This window comes from Monocercomonoides exilis (genome assembly GCF_001643675.1).
Source record: "Monocercomonoides exilis strain PA203 chromosome Unknown scaffold25-1336746, whole genome shotgun sequence".
Classification (NCBI taxonomy): domain Eukaryota; phylum Preaxostyla; order Oxymonadida; family Polymastigidae; genus Monocercomonoides; species Monocercomonoides exilis.
The window spans coordinates 452,383-471,758 of record NW_027150570.1 but is presented as its reverse complement, the minus strand read 5'-3'; the positions used below and the strand labels follow the sequence as shown (position 1 = coordinate 471,758).

The window sequence follows — 19,376 nt, the reverse complement described above, 5'->3', positions numbered from 1 at the left end:
ATCCGATAGTCTAAGACACAATAAGAAGAAGTCGTTAAACTGGCACGTCTCCAGCACAGAAGCAAACGGTGGCAGACAGCACGGCGATAGATAAAATGAATCCAAAAAGATTAGAGGCAACAGACACCTGTGAAATCTGCGGATTGCAAATACACAGAAGAGATTCCATTTGAGCAGACATGATCTTTCTTCAAGCTTCTCCTGATGACAAACACGAAGAAGAAGACATATCGAAACAAAATATGAAATCATGCAGAGCTTCTATAACCTCCTTCCGCTTCGCTGCTTCTGTCTGGTTGTAGTTCAAAAAATATTCGAGAAATGCAGATGACTCTGTCCTCACCTTCTCCAACTTCAACCATTTTAACACCTCAGAATACATCTAGATCTTCTTCTCCAACGCATCTTCAACAGCACAATGTTGAAAAACAATAAAAATGATTGCTCATCTCCGGTGAACTTCTAACACATGAACCTCCCGGACATCCACACATCCTCAAAAAACTTCCTGAATTTCTTTTCATTGTGGATCATTTCCCATCGCACAGTCTCGCCCTTCTTCTGCTCCGCATGCTTCTCTTCCAGCCACTGAACGACAGTTTCCTTCCCTGCCTCTTTCTATTACCCTGTTGGAGTTGCAGTTAGCAATAAGTTCTTCTGCTCTCTCTTCGCATCGTGGTGCGGAGACAGCTGGATCACATTCAGCTCACTTGCATTTCTATCTTCTGCCATTACACCCTCCTCTGCTTCTTCGTTTTCTTCGCCTCCTCTTCTGTTCATCCATCTACTATTCGTACTGTTACACTCTCTCGCCCCTTTCTTCTCTGCCCGTCAATCACTTTCTATGTCAATGTTTCCCCGCAACACCAGCTCCTCCTGCTCCTTCGCCTGCCCAGCCTGCCTCCCCACAATTTCTTCATATAAGACCTTCTTTTTATTCTTCTCATTCTCCTTTTGCGCAAGTGCTGTCTGCTGCTTCTCAATCAGATACTTGAATTGCACCTTCTGTTCAATTATCGTCAGCTCCTGCACTTTCGACAGCTCCAACAGCATCTTCGTTTCCTCTTCCATCTTGTTTATCTTCAACAGCACAGTTGCTTCCACTCCTCCTTCACCACCACAAATATCATCAATGCCACCACCATTAGCCACAGCTTCGTTCTTCTCAGATCTTTCGATGATCCCGGAATTTGCTCCTTTCCTTTTATCTTCTCCTCCTCATCAATTAACTTCTCCATCGACACTCACACAACGCCCAACTTCACAACAACTCCATTTCCGCTTGTGTGTACCGATAGGACCACAACACTTCCATTTTAAATAATCACTGCAACCTTCTCCTGGTACTTTTCACGTAGCCCCAACTGCAGAATCATCAAAGCCAAAGATAAAACCATCCCGCACTATGCAGAGGCCAGTGAAAAAAGCATGACAGCATGCATCGCCAAACCATTAGTATCAGTTTGCAATTTACACTCACCACTCCTCCTTGCTGAGCTCTATCTTCTTCATTATCTCCACAAACTGCTTCATCATATCCTTCACCTCTGCATTGGGCTTCTTCCTCAGCTCCAGAATCTTTCTTGCCAGTTTCACCACCATCTCCTCAATCTTCCACACTTCATTCTCTTCAACTCCTCATCTAATGACTTCGTCGTCTGTCTTCACAGTCGCACTCCTCGACTGAGCAGATCGGAACACCAGCTGCGCTGTGGAAGGTTGTTTCTCAGAAGGATAAACAGAACGTAGATCAAATGGAACGCTTTCACGCCGTTCGATACTAAGATCCACTTTCTTTTTAACAACGAACCCACCAACATTGCAAATTAATGATGCTGTTTCACCAGCGACACTGAAAGTGTTGCCGAAAGCGCCACAACATATCCATCCAGTGTCTGCGTCGCACATAGTGATAGCCGCATGGACCGATGAAACACCCCAGTCACTTTCTTGTCTTCGCTTCTTTGCCTTCGGAATGGAAAGGCTGATCTGTATTCAGCATGAGCGAAAAAGATGTGAAAGTCATTTCAGAATCTTTTCAAATTGCAAAATATGTAATTTCAAATTACACTTAGTTGTATTTTGGAGGATTCGAGCTGTGATGAATAAAGTTGATATTTATAAAATTTTATGGCAAAAGGTTTGTGTGCTCGTTCTCTATGGAAAAAATGTTAAACAAAACTACGTATTGTTTTATTTTATTTCCAGTCTGTGAATAGCTCCAAATCCTGTTTCCTGTGCCTAATCACTGATTGAACGATTCAAAAATTTGTTGTATTTCATTTTTAAGCAAAATTTTGTTCAATAAGGCTTTGAAAAATTTCACATTAAACTCAGATTACACATATTACCATACGTTCCACACACAGTGATTTGATAGCTGTTTGAAGAGATTAAGCAGTAGAAGAAAGACATTTATTCAAAAAGAAACAAAAAATCAGTAAATCGTTTGTGAATATTTGCTTCTTTTCTTCTTTATCCAGTGAAAAATCATTTCCATAGATATGATATGTTCATTTTCGGTTCAAATTTGTTGTGGTTTAACAGAAACCAACTTTATGAATCTGACAATTATGCTGCTTTATTCCTCTCAATCATCGGTTTTTGTCAATTTTTCTAACATTAAAAGGTATAGAATGTCATCTGTTTCATTGAAGGTGCAGCTTCGATTCATAAATGATTGTTTTCACCGGTTGCGTTCACAGTTTACAGGCAAAGAAAGTCACTAAATATTTTCTTATTATTTTTCTCTTTGAAATTTTTAATGTTTTGAACATTGACAATCATTTGTTGTCACAAAAATATTTAAACAGTCACAATAAACTTGTGAAATAATATTTAATAATTTTTAATTTTTATAGTTGGAATAAAATTAAAATAAACGATTTGATACACATTATTGATTGGTGATAGTTCGATAATTGTGCATAATTTTTTTGATAATCGTTGTGATAAATAAACTGCGATATGAGAATGCTGTAATTTTCAAAAGAAAAATTCAGATCTTTCCACAATTTTTATTTAACTTGAATATCACTTGTGAAACTTAAAATAACTGCCTTATTTTCAATTTTTCTGAAAAATTTCAAAATTACTCGATTATTTCAAAATAACATATAGGAATTTCAAAATTTTTCAAAAATTTCACAATTACACAAAAATTGTGCAATTCATCTATTGAAACAATTTGTGTTGTGATAATAACGCAATTTTCGCTGAGCAAGGAAAATGAAAACAATAAAAGCAACAGTAATTAAAACAATAAAAGGATAAAGTGGAAATACATATTTCAATTATCAAAATGAAGATCAAATTCACAGAATGTGCGTATGAATGTTCTGAAATTTGAAAAAAACTTTGCTCCATCCAAAAACGAAGAAGAGAAGCTGAATAAGCTCAGATAAATAATGAAGAGCAAAATAAGCAGAAACTGAGCAAAACAAAAAATTGAGATGAAACGAAATTTGTTAAAAAATAAGAAATAAGAAATAAGAAATAAGAAATAATAAATAAGAAACAAAACGAAATATGACTTTTTAAAAACAAAATAAAAAATAAAATTATGATAACGAAAAATAAGAATTATTTTTGATATTCCCAATTTTGTGCACATGGAATATCCTTTCGTGTTTGACTTTTGTGCCATTCTTTGTCCAAGAAGGCCGAGGGTGATGTTATGCGAATTGGCAAGGCCTGGCTCAGACAATCGACTATTGTTTTCCGGAGGGCTTTGAGGAAAGCCCTTGGTTGTCACAAGTCTGAGCAAGGATGCAGAAGCACATGGCAGTGCGACTCTGTCGTTGAGAATCGCCTGTTCTGCGAAAATGAGTCCAAGAGGAGCAAAATATGTGCTTTGCTCAAACAAACAAACTTAACAAAAATACAAATACAAAATACAAAACAAAAACAAAACAAATGTCACTGGCGATCATCGCAAGTGCAATAGTAATTCTCTTCTTTCAAATTCATATTTTTTTCATTTCTTTTTCATTCTCAGTTTTTGGTGATGACCATTGGCTGAGCTTCGCTGGCAGTGCTGCTGGCTGAGAAGGCAAAAGATGTTGTGCCTTGCCTGCGCCTGCCAGTCGAATCTTCGAGGTCGACTGCGTCTGTGAGGGTGAGGACAGCTGCGCCAGGCGGGAAGCGCCCAATGAACTCTCTTTTGAGCTGGACAAGGGAGGGGCGTGCACCAGGCGACTGGGACACACAGCTCTTCACAAGAACAAAGAAGGAAGAGCACTGCACTGCCTCAAGTGCTGGCCGCTCTCCGTTCGCAATCTTCTGCCCCGCCACCTCTGCCTCATACTCCCCAAACGGTATCTGCAGAGTCAGGCACTCCCACAGTATCATCCCAATCGAGAACGAGACTGACTCCTTTGTTGCTCCCATGTTCTTGTTCATCAGCAGCTCAGGTGCCTTCCATCTCAGACATTCTTTTTTGAAACTATCCTCATCCTCAAACGCAGATGAAGGAAGAGAGTAGCTTTCATCACTGGCAGAAGTGACAACAGTTGATGATGTGGATGATGAGTCTGAATCATCAGACAATAAGTCTGAATGCATCACGATGCAGATCACCATGTGTTCGGAGAACAGCACAATGTGAGGACTCAGATTGGAAAGAGATTGAAGCAGATTTTCCATTTCTTCAAATGAATGGAGAGCCCCATTCGCCACCCAAAACAGGATCTGGGCAGCTGTTTGCTCTCTTTGTTGAAGGCTCCCGATTTCCATCTCTTTCTTCTCATTTCTTCCATGAAGCAACATGAACAATGAATCTCTCAAATCCACAATCAGCTTTTCATGAGGCGATGAACAAGCCATTGCATCCACCAGATTCGACATTGACGAGGTTGTTGGGCACAAATCTTCCCCTCGAACAAATGTGGATTCTGTGTCTGATGTGTCTGTGGTTGAAGTCGATGAAATGGAAGGTGATGGAGTTCGCTTCCTTATCTCTTCTTCTTCATCCTTCTCCAATGCCCAATCAGGAATCTTGTCTGAGTCTCTTCCCAGAATATATTCTGTTGAGCCACTCTCAGATAGAAGATGCTCTGATGATTCTGAATGCTGCATATTCGTATCATATTCTCTTTTCTTGAATCTCTCTTCATTTTTCTTCTCTGCCTCTCTCTCTGCTCGCCTCCATTGCTCTTCTGGTGATATCTCCATCGTAACCATCTCAATCAGTTTCGGATCTTTCTTTACGGAATCATTCACAATAACTTCCAGTTCTTCTGTTCTTCTCTTTTGCTTTCTCCATCGAATTGTCACAACAACTGAAATAATCAGAACAATCAAGAACATCACGACAAGCACAATCACAACCAACAACCAATAAGATTTCCCTTCTTTTCCTCCTTCAACAAGTTTTCCTTCTTCATTTGTTTTTCCATCGCTTTTGTTCTTCAGGATGAAAGATTCAGTGGTTGACGAATCGTCAGATCCCCCAAACAAAATATGCACACTCACCTCGATTTCATCATCGCAACTGCTGATGAGATCTTTCTCCACACTTCCTTCAACTTCTCTTTCTGACAAAACCCCATTTGAATCAAAATCATATTTTTCAATCTCTATCTCATCTCCCTTCCTCTTTACAACTGAGAATGACAGATTGCATGGAAAAAGAAGCATTCCTTTGAATATCAGCTTCATTCTATCTGTCTCTTCTTTTGCTTCCACACCCTCCAACACTGGGATGAAGAATGATGATGCTCTTTCGGAAACAATCCCTTCAAAACTGCACCCGTCATTCAACATCCAAAGTGATGTATTTCTCTCCAATCCATCTCCTCCTTTCAAACTCATCACATTCAATGTTCCTGAATCAGAACAGATGATGTTTCTTCTCAGTGAAGGATATCCTTCAATCGATGGATTATTGTTTGAGAAATTCCCTGCTTCAATTATCATATTTCCTCCATTCATTGTTATTCCACCATCTGGTGAATTCGAGATTGTTGTATCTTTCATTATCACTGAACTCTTCACAACATCCACAACAGATCCATCCCATCTGCAAAACTCTTCGCCTCTTCCATCATCCTCATTCTCATCCTTTCCTTCTCTTTCTTCTCTTTCCTCTCCTTCCTCTCCATCAAACACACACGATCCAACACTCACATCCACACACTCACATATCCTCATCACCCTTCCTCTCTTGTTTGTGCTCCAGCATTTCGCAAAGGAACAGTTCAGCACACTCAACCCCCTTTCAGCTCCATCCATCTTCATCACGCTTCCTTCAGAAGCCACTGACATATTCTCAAACTTCACTTCCTTCATCTCTGCCTTCGCTTTTCCCCCAACTCTCACAACTTCTCCCTCACACTCGATATTCGATATTCGTGTCTCAGCAATTGACACACACGATTCTCCACAGAACGACAGAAGTGGCACAGCTGAATGAATTCCACTGAACAACGTTTCGCACATCTTCACCTCTCCACTCTCCACATCAAGAATCATGCTCTCCATCACCAGATCCATTGCTGACGAGCTGAAAATGCACTCTGAAATCTCCAATCTCCCATTCTTCTCTTTCAAAACACTCCCCTCAACCCCTTCAAATCCCTCTCCAAACACAAACTGGCACCTCTCCACAACACACTCATTCACAAACACCATCACACTCCTCTCCTCTCCTCTTCCTCCAATCTTCCCCTCAAAATGGATTGTCGCCTTCTCCCTCCGGATCGACACCATCCTCACATCCCCAATCACACATCCCTCTCCCATCATCCCTTCCCCATCAATAAGAATCGTATTCACAACACTTCGTTCGATGTGCTGCACAGCATTCCCAATGCTCTCACACGGATTGCTCTGTGCTCCACACTGCCTGCTGTCACTCCCATTCACACACACAAACACCTGTGAAGAATAATAGAATGTGATCAGCGGAATCAGGTCAACATCAACTTTCCCTTTTCCATCGCTCCCACACATCGACTTCTCCCCCTTCAGCGCCTCCTGGCTGAAGTCCAGTCCAAAAAGTCTTTCATTCAGCTGCAACTCAATCGAGTCACACCGGATGAACACATCCTTCCCCACAAATGCATCATTCATCATGAATCGGATGCTCTCCAATCTCAGCCCAAGTGGTGGCATTTCCGTGTTGGAGCATTCCCCATTCGGATCAAGCGCATCAATCATCATCCCTCCTCCCCTTCCATTCCCTGTCGAGCACACACACATCCCAAACGAACACCCACTCACTTTCACCTCCGACTCTCCTCTCTTCATCAGCATCTTCATCCCTCCGCCTTCTGTGCTTCTCTCGCTCATGCACTTCGTCAGCACACACCCTTCAATCACACACTCCATCCCTGATGAGAACGATCCCACACTCATCACACTTGCCCTGTCCTCCAAACATGTGATGTTCACAAATGAGGAGCTGTTCACCCTCACTCTTTGTTTTGCGTTTTCTCTTGCTTTGTCGATCAACATGTTTGACACCAATGGCTGACTCAGCGATATCAGACTCCTTCCTGAGATTATTGTGTTCGAAGCAGACACATTCATCACATCAATCCCTTCCACTTCTGGGGCAAACTCTAAAACCCCTTTGGCCAGATTGAATTGAGAAAGGGTGCAATCCTCAATCACCACACTCCCTCCATCTTCACTCACCAAATAGTATTTCGTTTCTTTTGTTGAATCCTCACAAACAAATGAGCATCTCATGATTGAAAGTGATGCTGCTGAGGAGGATAATGATTGAATGAGCGATGAATGTCTCCCCAATTCATTTGGCAAAGAAAATGAAATATTGGTGAATGAAAGGCAAACATTCGATGTTATCATCCCCCTTCCTTTTTCTTTACCTTCGTTCCTTCCTTCCTCACTCACTTTCAAATTTGTTCCTTCTTTTTCTCCCTCAATTGACACAATCGGAGTTTTTGAAGAAGAAGATGATGACAAAAATGAAATAGATTTTTGAAGCAGCCCTGATCCAACAATCTTGATGTGCGATGCTCCTTCTCCAAGTGGTTCATATCTCAGCAATATCAAGTGATCAACTGATGAGCATGGTGCTTCTGAAAACCCACACCCACTGAAGTCTCCTCCTTTTTCCTTCGAAACAAACCCATTCCCACTCCAATTATTCCACAAATACACAACCAATGGAATCACATATCCCTCCTCTCCTGTCGTCTTCCTTTCCCATCCACACAACTCATCCAATGACTCCAACTCCTCTGAACTCATCTTCCATTTCAGGTGCTCCTTGTTCACAATTTCACTCAGATTCCATCCAGAAACAAACATATTCTTCCCTTTCCAGGCTTTGCATCCCTCAAATTCCATTCCTTCAAGCACAAATAATCCAAACTCTTCAGGAAGCTCAAAAAACATCCCTCCTCCCATTCCTCTTCCCCCATCCTCTCTATCCTCTGATGGAACTTCACATCCTGATAAATTCACATTTTTCATTTCCAAGCTCACTCCCTTCCCCACTGATATCATCATCCCTCCTCCTTTCATTCCACTCCCCCCTGAGCATATTGAAGACAAATTACATTCTTCAACTTTTGCACTTCCTCCTTCATTCATCCCAACATTCAAACATCCCCCATCTACTCCAGTTATGTCCACTCCTCTCACTCTGCTATTCATAATCTCCATTTTTACTCCAGCAGTCATTGATATTGGTGATTTCTCATTCATCTTCAGTGTCACTCCCCCATCCATCACAAATCCATTCATGATTAATTCTCCTCCCTCAATGCTTATCGCATTGTATCCTATCTTTCCATCTGTCAATGCCTCACTCTCAAATGAGACTGAACAGTTAGTCAGATTGAGTGTTGATGTTGAGTGAATGAATGCACTTCTCCTTGGATTCATCTGACCTTTCACAACAAATGAAAGTCTCCTCATTGCCAGTGAACTCGAACATCCAACAAGCCAATCTTGTGTGTCTGGTCCTCCATCACTCACATTCACCTGTATCCTCTCCTCTTCATCTGAAGATGATGCTATTCTGCCTGAAATACTCACACCAAATGAAGAGATTTCAATTTCATCATTTATTGAAGAAGATGAGACAATCTCTATTTCTTTTGAACTTTCACTCAATCTTGAGTTCGCACAATAATCAACTGTCTGACACCCAAACCCTTCAAACCCACAATGGTTGTGGTTCATCCCATTTCTTCCACTCCCATCAACAATCATCTTCGTTCCCATTGAACACAAATACACAAACAATGGAATCACTCCACTTTCATTCCCATTCTCGCTCCCACTCAATTTCAACACATCTGATGGAATGGCACTTGTGTCAAAAAATGCAAATGTGTTTGAATTCACCTTGGACTCCAACAAAACACCACTCCCACAACACACAAACACATCCTTTCCATATTCTGCAACATTCTCCTTCACTTTCGAAAACTCAACATCCTGTTCAATTGACAATCCACATCCCTCGCTCTCCATCAACACAAACATCCCTCCTCCTCTCCCTCCATTTCCTCCATTATTCTCTGCCTTATTCCCATCAATCACACTTGTTCCATTCACAGCAATTTTCCCATCACCTGTCAAGCAAACATATATTCCCCCTCCATTCCCATTCTCGCATACACATTGCTCTATTGTTGTGTTGCTCACAGAAAATATCTCATCTCCATTCACACTCTTTGCCACAACCACCCCATCTCCTTCTGTCAGATTCACATTCCTAACTGTCACATTTGACAGAAAACTCTCGTCTGAAACATCCTCTGTTGATGATGGCTCAGCAAACAGAGGTTGGCTCACTTTCATGTTTTTAATCTCCACGTCGGTCATTGCCAGCTGTGAAAGTTTCACAACAAAAACATATGAAGTCATAATTTTCGCTTCAGCAACACTCGAAGAGATCAACACATCTTCCAGCGAAAGTGAACCACTCCTGTCAGAAACAACAAACACACTCGGACTGGAATCTCTTTCCGAGTTGTGATCAATTCCCACATGCCCAACCTCCAATTTCCCACTCAAAACTCTGAACAATGCTGTTGAAGATAGAGATAAAGATTTCGTCTCAATAATACTTCTTTCCTTTCCTTTCCCTGTCATTCTCATCTTCTTCGATTCAATGGATATTTCTGTCTCTTCATTGCTATGATTCCCTTCCAACAGAGTGATTGACAAGACTTCCTGCGTTGTACTCCAATTGACTGCAATGCCAATCGTTTGACATGCAGTTAACTCATCTGTTCCACACAACTTGTCATCAACTCCTCCATCAGCAGCAACAAAACGATAAAGAATTCCATCCTTCAGCCAATTCTTTTTTGATGTTTTGTCATATGACCAAGTGTTTGTAAATGCATGATTGAATGCATAGTGGACTCTATGTTCATCTGTGTTTGTGGTGTAGCATTCAAAAAATGGATTTGCTGAATTTAAAAAGACATTGAAGCTATCAACAAATTCAACATCACATCTGATTAATGATGAAGAAGTTCCGGTTTTGCATTCATGAAAGAACAAAAAATAACAAAAAAATGCCTCAGAAGGAGCAGTTGGCAGATTTGGATAAAAATACAATCCTCCAGCATCTCTCAAAGCTGAACAAGAAATGAAGTTTATGCTCTTCAAATGAAATTGTTCCATTGCAAATACGCAATACATTCCACCACTGTTTCCGGCAGTTATTGAGCATGAAATGAAACTGCAATCAAACACAGATGCTCTCTCCCCATTTTCATTTTCTGTTCCAAAGCAATCAGTTCCTGAAACATTAAAATCATAAAGATAAGCACCTCCTCGAAACTCTCTTCCATTGCAATTCTGAAATTCACATCCACAGATTCTTGTACATGATGAAATTGAAAAAGCGAACAATCCTCCTCCGTGATGGTATTGCGCTGTACAATTTTCAAACACATTATTTTCTGCATGAACAGATTTGATTGAATGGCACATAATTCCACCTCCACGACTATTTGCAAAACATCCATTGAATATGCAATTCGAAACGAAAAGTTCTCCAGAACTGAGATTATACATGCAGATCGCACCTCCACTCGATATTCCATCTGAAACAGAATCGTCAGATCCAGTTGCCCTCGACCCGTTCCACTCACACCAAATAAATGAATTTGCTCCATCGTCTGTCACATTTTGTCTCCCTGGATTCAATGGGTTTTCTTTGCTTCCAATGAATTCAATATTTCTTGTCCTGCAACACTCAACGAACGAAGTGTTTGAGGCAGTCAGAGAAGCAAATGGGTTGTTCAGGGATGGGACAATCCCTCCATCATACACATCGCAAACTGTCGAAAATGAGCAGTCATTCATCTGAGTGGTGCATCCATATCCTGGAGAAAAAGGATCCACTCTGCGTGTTGGGACTGTTGAAATATTGGAGAAAAACGAACCTGTGAGTGAAACACTCTCAACAAACGAAGAAGATAGAAATGGAGGAGAAGATATCTTGAATGATGAAAAATGTGACGAGCAAACAGAAACGTAACTGGCAGACTGGTCTTTAGATCCCATCAATTGGGTGCAGAAAAGAGGAGGCATTTGAGTTTGTTGTGCATTCCAAGATCGAAGTGTCAAGTTTGTAAGTCGAATTTGACTGAAACACAAATCAAATGGACTTATTTCGCTTCTGACCTCAAAATAGCATCCAGAAATCATCGCAGCACTTTTTGCCCTCAGAGTTATTGAACTTGTATTTCCATTTGCAAACATCCCCAAATTCATGCAATGGACTGATGAATTTATCAGAATCATGTGACTCCTCATCTTGCTCTCTTCAATTCCTTCATATGCCTTCTTAACATTGCGCACATTTACACTTGATAAATCTCCTTCAGATATGAAATTGTTTTTGTTTGTGTTTGTTTTAGTGGATTCGATTCTGTTGTTTTGAATCTTTCTCCATTTTTCTTTCCATCTCTCAGATTCATCATGTTCAGAACTCTTTTCACAATAATGTGCTTGCATATAAGTTTCCTTTATATTGCAACTATTTTCAGCTTCTGTTGAAGTCGTCGAACCACTTGCAGGAATCATTTGCAAAACATTCATTTCTGGAATAGCTTCAACTTTATCGTTTGCGGCATCCTCGAACAAGCAATGCCCGTAAATTATACTCCCCCAAATGGCATAAATAACAACTGCTAAATTCATTTTGGTGCTTAAAAATGATTTTCTTTATCTCAAATTTGAAATGTGTTATTATGGGTCACATTTGATCTTATGGAAAAACTCATCTTCACTCAAAATTAAATAATATGCTTCTCATAACCTTCAGAAAATGAAGACAAAAAATTTCATGTTTCCAAATGTTATTTTATCTTTATTCTTTTTTTTTTAATAATTTCGTTCTTTTCATTTATCAAGTCTCGTTCATTTGGTCTTTACAGATGTAGTTTTGTGGCAAATCGTTCAATGGATGATGTTTGTTGTTTATTTACCAAAGTTTATTAAATTTCATTTATTTTCAATAAAAAAACAAATTTGATGAGAGTTTTTTTTTCAAATTCCATTCCTTTGAGTGCATATTTTTCAAAATTTGAGAAAAAGAAAAATCAAATGAAATTCAAAAAATATGTTGTGAACTACCAATGGTTTTCTTCACAAAAAGAAGGATACACTTAATGTCTTTTCAAAAAATGCAATTCTTTCGAATGGATTTCAATGGAATACAAAGGATAGAAAGCAAAAGTCCAATAAAATGTTACGAAGCCAACAAAAAATATCCCTTAAAAATGAAATAACGATCAGCATTCGAAAAGAAATAAATTGCATTAAAAAAAGCACATATCACAGTTGTCGAAAACCATCAGAAAATATTCGTTTCTATTCACATCATTTAACTTCTCAGATATTTGCAGCAGTTCATCAATTCAAAATGAAAGAAAGAAAGAAATCAAAATAAATGCAAAGTTCATTCACGAAGATCTCCCAACGATATAAACACAACATTCTTGTTCGCTTTTCCTTTCATTCCTTTGTTCCTTTCTGTTCTGCCCAATCAAACTCTTCTGCTTGTTCTTTAATAGAAGGAACAAAAACAAGCTAATAGTCATCCTTGTTTCACAGCTAGCACACTTTTCTTGCTGTTCTTGGGCATTGCAGTGGGTGCAGAAGAGAGCAGAGAGACACATTCACTGATGAGTGCTTCATAGGAAGATTAAACTGGAAACAAATGTTGTATTTAAATAAAAACGAATAGGTTTATTAATCTTTAATAATAATGTTGAAAAGAATGATTTCTCTCTCAAACATACGAAGAATCCAACTCTCAGCAGCTGATCACAAAACATCAACCGGCTGCACACATTTGTCTGCTGTGAAATACAGCTCAGCTGATGCCAATGGATTTTTTTGCTTTCCTTTGACACATTTTGCAACCAGTGCCCATTCATCGATGTTGAAGAGAGGTCTGCCTGGGTGCTTGCTCATGAAGACAATGAGAGAGATAAGCATCTCTTCAAAGATGTGATCAAAGTTGCGTGTAGAACGCCTATTCATGGGGGAGGTGTAACTGGAAAGAGGAGAAGAAGAAGAAGAAGAAGTTGAAGAGGAAGAAGAAGGAGAAGGAGAAGGAGAAGAAGAAGGAGGTGAAGGAAAAGAAGATGATGGTGATGAAGATGAAAGTGTTAATGAAAAATTCAAGTCAGATCTTACTGAAAAGTTCACAAGTTTGTAGTTGTTTTCTTATATTTAACAGGCTTTTTATTTCTTGTAATTTTTATTATTTTCGAAGAATTGTTTTCTGAGCTTGAACATTGCGCTGAAATTGAACAAAAGCAAAAAATTGAAGAAATGAATAAATTAATGGAAGAAATGGATAGAAATGAATTCTGTTCAATTTTGTCAGAAGAATTGTTCAAAGAAATTTCCGGAATGATTGAAGAAAAGAAAATTGTTTTGGAAAATGCAATTTTGCTGCCGAAGCACATGGGATATTGCAGAACATTGCAAAATGTATGGAATGTACAATTAGATAGATCTTCTGTGAGCAGAAAAATCGTGCAGATGATTGCTGATGAAGAAAAGAAAAAAAAAGAAAAAGCATAAAGTTTTTGATTGATCTTTGCGAATGCAATCTTTTGTTGATCAGGTGGATTAATTCTGAAATGCTTTCAATTTGCATGTCCAACCTTCTGAAAGCTGCATTTGTAAAGGAGGAAACCGACGAAGTTCAAAAAGAAGTGGAAATAGCATTGCTGGCTTTGAGCGAAATGGGATATGGTGTATGAGCACTTCTATTTCATTTTTGTTATGTTTGCTTTTTTTAAATTTAATTTCTAATAAGTCTGTCGAACAAAAAGTGCATTTGAAGGAAATAACTGAAATCATTCAACATCACCAGAAGCATCACAATCTGAAGCGAAATGAGTATCTATCTGCTTGGCAGTTTTTGATAAGCAGATTTCTCAATGATAGAAGATTGGAAAGAATGATTGTGGATGAGCTGCATTTTGTGAGAGAAGCAACAAGAGAACTGGAAGGGCTATCGAAAAGCGTGAATTGGAATAGAAAAGAAAAAGAAGCGAATGAAACGATTGCTTTGGAAAGATGGCTCCACGCATTGAATTCTTTTGCGATATATGGCCAAATACAGGACGAAAAATACTCCAAGCTGACAACGCTTATCATTGATATGTACATGGCATCTAAGTTTAATTATAGAAATGTCCATGTGTGCTGCCTGTTTCTTTTTGTGAATGTTATTTTGAGAAAAGCAGAATCTCCTGATTGCTTCCTGTGTGAAAAGGCTGTCGATTTCATTTTGGAGGAAATGCTTGGACCAACAATTAACAATGAAGCAACAACATTGAGTGCATTTGCAATTGTTGAACTTTTGATAGAACGCAGTGAGACAGGATTTGCTCCGAAATAATGAGTTTGATCTTAAATTATGGGTGGTTTGAGTGAAAAACTTCACCCACCCCAAATGACGTGGAAAAAAGGGCGAGATGAAAAAATTTTGCAATAATGTTTAAAATTGTTAAATGAAATAATGCATTGTCCGCTTCACTTCACTCCCGACTTCGCCTTTTCGCCTTGGTCACGAAGACCAGAGGGCAGGGGACATTGCCCCTCGGAGCTGTCTCCTGCATTCAGTGCAGGGATCCGGTGAGGCGAGTATTCTGGTCGGAGCAGAAAAAAAAACCACTCTAGCTTCCGCGAGGCGTGGAAAAGAAAACTGCGTGTGATGTGCTCTGCCTCCCGCTCTTCTGCTGATCCAGCAGAGCTAAACCACACACCACGCACTGTGTGGGTCAGCCTAATTCTTCTCCTTGCATTTGATCGATACCAATAAAAAGAGTGGGATCCTTCTTCCAACTTTTCATTCCTTCACTGCTTCTCAATACAGGTTCAGGTGCGTTAGATCTTTCTGGGCGGTTATTCTTTTCCCATCTCCTCTGCTATCTCGCCCTTTTTCACGTCATCTTCCTAATCTGTTTCTCTCTCTTACGCACCCAGCCGCTCTGAGTCTCTCCATCCGCGTTCGTATTATTTCGGAGCAAATCCTGTCTCACTGCGTTCTATCAATTCGCAATAAAGCAAATCTTCGAACGCAAGGAGCAGGTTTACTCCTCAATAATGAGTCCTGAAACCACTCGCTCTCTTTTCTCCCCTGATCTTAAACCCTCCTGCCTTGCACTTTCTCGTGCGGCGGATGTATAGAGGGACTGCAGAGAAAGTGCGGCCCCTGTCTCTCCTCCCTCCCTTTCTTGGGATGTGCATAGGGTGTTCTTGATCTGGTCCTTTGCGCCTGAACAGTCATGACAATTTGCCCTATGCTTCTCTCTCCGCGTTTCCTCCGATTAATCTCATATTTTTTCTATGAGGCAGTCTGTCTGCTTTCCTTCAGCTCCATGATGCTGCGTGGAATTATGGGAGCTGTCTCATCACCTTTGGGTGGTTCTGTAACATCGCTCTCGTGATGCGAGCTCCTCTCTCGAATTGTCTCTCGTCTCGTCGACCTCTTTCTCTTGCTCATGTCCCCCTTTCCCCCAGTTTGTGATGTCTCTTCATGATGCTCCTTTGCTCCAGATTCTGTATCCTCGTTGATAATATCCTTTCTTTCGCTATCCATCTCCGACTTGTCTCTCTTCTCAGCCAGGGGTACTGATCCGCCGATTGTTTCCAGGATCCAGTTTGTATCTTGAACCGGCAGCACTGAAGAATATTCCTGGTCCACTCTTGAACCTGGCTCCCATCTCGCATAAGCATTAATAGCCTTCCAGTCTGCTCCTTCTCGTCTTGCTGAGTGTGTAATCACTGCGTGTCTTATCGAGTTCGCGGTAAATGTATCGGGTATTCAGTTTTCTCTCAGAATCGCAGTTAACTCTTTCTTAATTCTCTGCAAATTTGCAGGTTTTCTCCCTTTTAAATCAAACCACACATGTTCACTCTGAAACGTAGTCTTTGAATAATCCATCCAACGTTGGTGTGCCACAACTGCAACGATGCGTGGGTTTGGACGTTTATTAATAAAAACTTTGATAATCTCCCCTCCAAACATCTTTGTCTGTGCCTGTGTGAGTTAAGTGTTCTCTCAGCTGATCGTCGTTCCACTTCTCATTCTTTCCAGCTCCGCTGGTCCTAAGTTCTCAAAAATCATTGTGAGGATGAGGGCTCTCCTGTGAAGTGTCTATGAGTTTGTCATATCGTGAATGGCTCATGCCCATTTAGTAATAATTGAAAGATCCCACATTGATTTATATCGCATGCCTCTCATCGGCTTCTCTCCTGCATTAGTCTTTAGAAATGTTTCAATGTCCTTTCGAACAATCTTTGTCTCCCTGAAAAGGTTAATTGAATCAAGTCCTTTCATTACCATCTGATGAATCACTCCACTCGAGAGGTTCGTATTCAAGAGTGTTTCGGTGAGCTCTGCCATGATCCATTTGGCATCTTTGGTTGTGAGTGGAACGGTGTCATCTATGCTCTCTCTTTCTAGGAACTGTTTAAATCTTCGTAGCGCTCTCCACGTTTCTCTTTCACTTTTCTGATTTTTCAGTATTGCTGCTGCTTTATCTATTGCTCCAACGTGTTCTCCCCATGTAAAGAAGATGTCTCTCCCCTGAATATTCTCTTCTCCAGTATAACGCTTATAACCTCTCCTGGGGGTAATTTCCAGCCTTCCTTTCTCTTCATAGCTCCCGGTATCATGCACTCCTGAAAGGTCTCCAGGGTCTTTATCGAATGCCCAGGCGGCAGCAGCGGGGTCCAGGTCTGTCCCCGCAAGGCTGGCAGAATCAGAATCGTTGGTTCCCTCTGGGCTTCCTTCATCTTCTCTTTCAGGGTCCGTCCGATATTTCTCAGGAACGGATTGACAAGTACTATCTCATCTTCTGGCATTTCTTTCTCTCTCTCCCTTCTCAGAGAGGATAGTCTCCAAGTACTTCCGCAGGACACCGGTGCAATTGGTTCTGAAATTATATCTTGTGTTCTCGGTGCGACTATTCGCAATATCTCCGCGACCTTCTCCCCCCTCAGTGCGTAGTCCGGCTTTTTCGCCATCCGACTGAGTGAATCTGCTTCCATGTTCTGCTCTCCCGGAAGATGTTCCGTCTGTATTGTAATGTCCAGGCTGTTCAGTTTCATCTCCAATGCTCTCAGTGTTGGAATGAGTGATGGCGCTCCCTTCTACTTCTGAATCGTCCACCTCGTGGACATGTTGTCTGTCTTTAAACGAATATGGTCTATCATCTGTTGTTGCAGCCATGCTCCCTTTCTCTCTAGTGTCCTCAACACTGCTCTGGACTCCTTCTCGTTTATCGCTAACGCACTCTCCTGGAGGGTCCAACTTCCGTGGACATATATCTTCTCCTCTTTGTTCTCTGTTGGTATTGTTAATACTGCACCCCATCCCAGCTCCGAAGCGTCTGTTGTTAGCTCTGCTGGTCTGTTCCTTCTCCTCAGACTCCTTGGTCTGTTCTCTCGCAGAGTTTTCCTCCAATGTGTTAATTCTCCTAACATCATTGGGTTGGGTATCACTGTCCCGTTCCAGCCTCCGCGGGCTATTGCCTGCCTCAGCACGTATTGCATGCGCTTCATCCACAAGCTCGCTGGTGTGTGTTGAAGCCTCACAAAATTCAGCCTCCCGATGAGTGCTGCTAAGTCCCTCGTCTTTTGTCTCCTCCTCTTCCTTGCATGTGCTATCCACTTTCGCACATCCTCCAGGAGCAGCACTCTCTTCCTCTCCTGGAGTGTCACTTCCATCTTCTCCGAGTTCCACAACCATCCCAGAAACTCCGCGCTCCTTGTGGGTTCCAGCTTCAGTTTCTCTTCTGAATGCATCCATCCCAGACTTCTCAGGAACTGGGCTATCTCCTGTGAGATCAATCTCAATGCATACCTGTCTGTGTGCATAAGGAGTATGTCGTCTGGATGTATCACTAGCTTTAACTTCCACTTTTCTCTGATATATGACGCTGCCCGTCTCATTATCTTCGTGAAAACTCTGGACGCATCATTTGCTCCAAAAGGCATCCCTATGTTAGCATAGGCTTAATTTTGAAAGCTGAAGCACAGATAGGGACTGAATTGTTCGTCCACCTTGACATGTTGGCATTCACTCGAAATATCCAGAGTGGTCATTCCATCGTTCTCCTCAAGGAGTTCCAACACTGTCTCCTGGGAATCCATCTTGAAGTGTTTTCCCTGCACTTCCTCGTTTGACGCCCTGCAGTCCAGGATCTTCCTCCACTTTCCGTTCTTCTTTCTAACCATGAATGTCAGGTTGAACCACTTCACCTCCGACTCCTGCATGGGCTTCACCACTCCGTCCTTCAATTCCTCCTCCAAAAGGGATAAATAATTGTTTGTCATCTCCGTTGTTCCCCGAAATTCTTGTCTGTGTTTTCCCTCCTCCAGTGAGATTGGGGATTGGGGACTTTTCCATCGAGCTTTTATTCCACAGCTCACTTGTTTGTCTCCCCCAATCTTCTTCCACTCTCTCGGTCTGTTCACTAGTCTCCCAGGAAGTGGCTCCTTCGGTGGTCCACTCGCTGTTCTCCTCCTCACCCCTGGTGTCTTGTGTCCAAGTTGCGTCATTGTATTCCCTTCTTCTTCGAGAGTATCTAATATAGCTATCCTCGAGCTCCCCTCCCGGGCGCTCCCAATTGGGGGCTCGATTACAATCCCAGAAGCTCTCAAGACTCTCTTCCCGTTCTCCCTCTCGCTCTTCTGTCCCTTCACTCGGGGATATTCGGAGTCTCCTTCTGTTCTCGTTGTCGCGTGTTGCGCATCTTCTCTCGGTCTCTTTGTCACAGAATCCCCTGTGGTTTCTCGTTCTCTCTCCTTCTCTTGGTCTAGCAAGCTCACAACCTTTCCGATGTTCACGTATTGTTTCGGCACTTCCGTTTCTGATCTCATCTCTCCAAGAGCTGCGGTTTCTT

General features: G+C 41.2%; 7 protein-coding genes across 7 annotated transcripts; 1 reads left to right on the top strand and 6 right to left on the bottom strand.

Moving 5' to 3' along the window:
• Positions 1–831: 831 nt before the first annotated feature.
• Positions 832–1,071, bottom strand: MONOS_15852 (uncharacterized protein; the record flags this gene model as incomplete). Its single annotated transcript, XM_067868753.1, has 1 exon — positions 832–1,071. The coding sequence occupies one exon, from the start codon at positions 1,069–1,071 to the stop codon at positions 832–834; it is 240 nt and encodes a 79-aa protein (XP_067726569.1).
• A 567-nt stretch (positions 1,072–1,638) lies between these two features.
• Positions 1,639–1,908, bottom strand: MONOS_15851 (uncharacterized protein; the record flags this gene model as incomplete). The annotated part of the gene is made up of 1 exon (XM_067868752.1): positions 1,639–1,908. One exon carries the CDS (start codon positions 1,906–1,908, stop codon positions 1,639–1,641), a length of 270 nt encoding a protein of 89 aa, XP_067726568.1.
• A 1,247-nt stretch (positions 1,909–3,155) lies between these two features.
• Positions 3,156–12,141, bottom strand: MONOS_7366fu16736 (uncharacterized protein; the record flags this gene model as incomplete). Its single annotated transcript, XM_067877684.1, has 1 exon — positions 3,156–12,141. The coding sequence occupies one exon, from the start codon at positions 12,139–12,141 to the stop codon at positions 3,994–3,996; it is 8,148 nt and encodes a 2,715-aa protein (XP_067726567.1). The 3' UTR covers positions 3,156–3,993.
• Positions 12,142–13,056: 915 nt separating this feature from the next.
• MONOS_17638 (uncharacterized protein) lies at positions 13,057–13,382 on the bottom strand (the record flags this gene model as incomplete). The annotated part of the gene is made up of 2 exons (XM_067870576.1): positions 13,057–13,152; positions 13,245–13,382. 2 exons carry the CDS (start codon positions 13,380–13,382, stop codon positions 13,057–13,059), a joined length of 234 nt encoding a protein of 77 aa, XP_067726566.1.
• Positions 13,383–14,096: 714 nt separating this feature from the next.
• MONOS_7365 (uncharacterized protein) lies at positions 14,097–14,863 on the top strand (the record flags this gene model as incomplete). Its single annotated transcript, XM_067877683.1, has 2 exons — positions 14,097–14,213; positions 14,276–14,863. The coding sequence occupies 2 exons, from the start codon at positions 14,097–14,099 to the stop codon at positions 14,861–14,863; spliced, it is 705 nt and encodes a 234-aa protein (XP_067726565.1).
• Positions 14,864–14,997: 134 nt separating this feature from the next.
• Positions 14,998–15,714, bottom strand: MONOS_7364 (uncharacterized protein; the record flags this gene model as incomplete). The annotated part of the gene is made up of 2 exons (XM_067877682.1): positions 14,998–15,262; positions 15,617–15,714. The coding sequence occupies 2 exons, from the start codon at positions 15,712–15,714 to the stop codon at positions 14,998–15,000; spliced, it is 363 nt and encodes a 120-aa protein (XP_067726564.1).
• Positions 15,715–16,651: 937 nt separating this feature from the next.
• Positions 16,652–19,353, bottom strand: MONOS_7363 (uncharacterized protein; the record flags this gene model as incomplete). The annotated part of the gene is made up of 3 exons (XM_067877681.1): positions 16,652–17,270; positions 17,379–18,439; positions 18,541–19,353. The coding sequence occupies 3 exons, from the start codon at positions 19,351–19,353 to the stop codon at positions 16,652–16,654; spliced, it is 2,493 nt and encodes an 830-aa protein (XP_067726563.1).
• Positions 19,354–19,376: the final 23 nt, after the last annotated feature.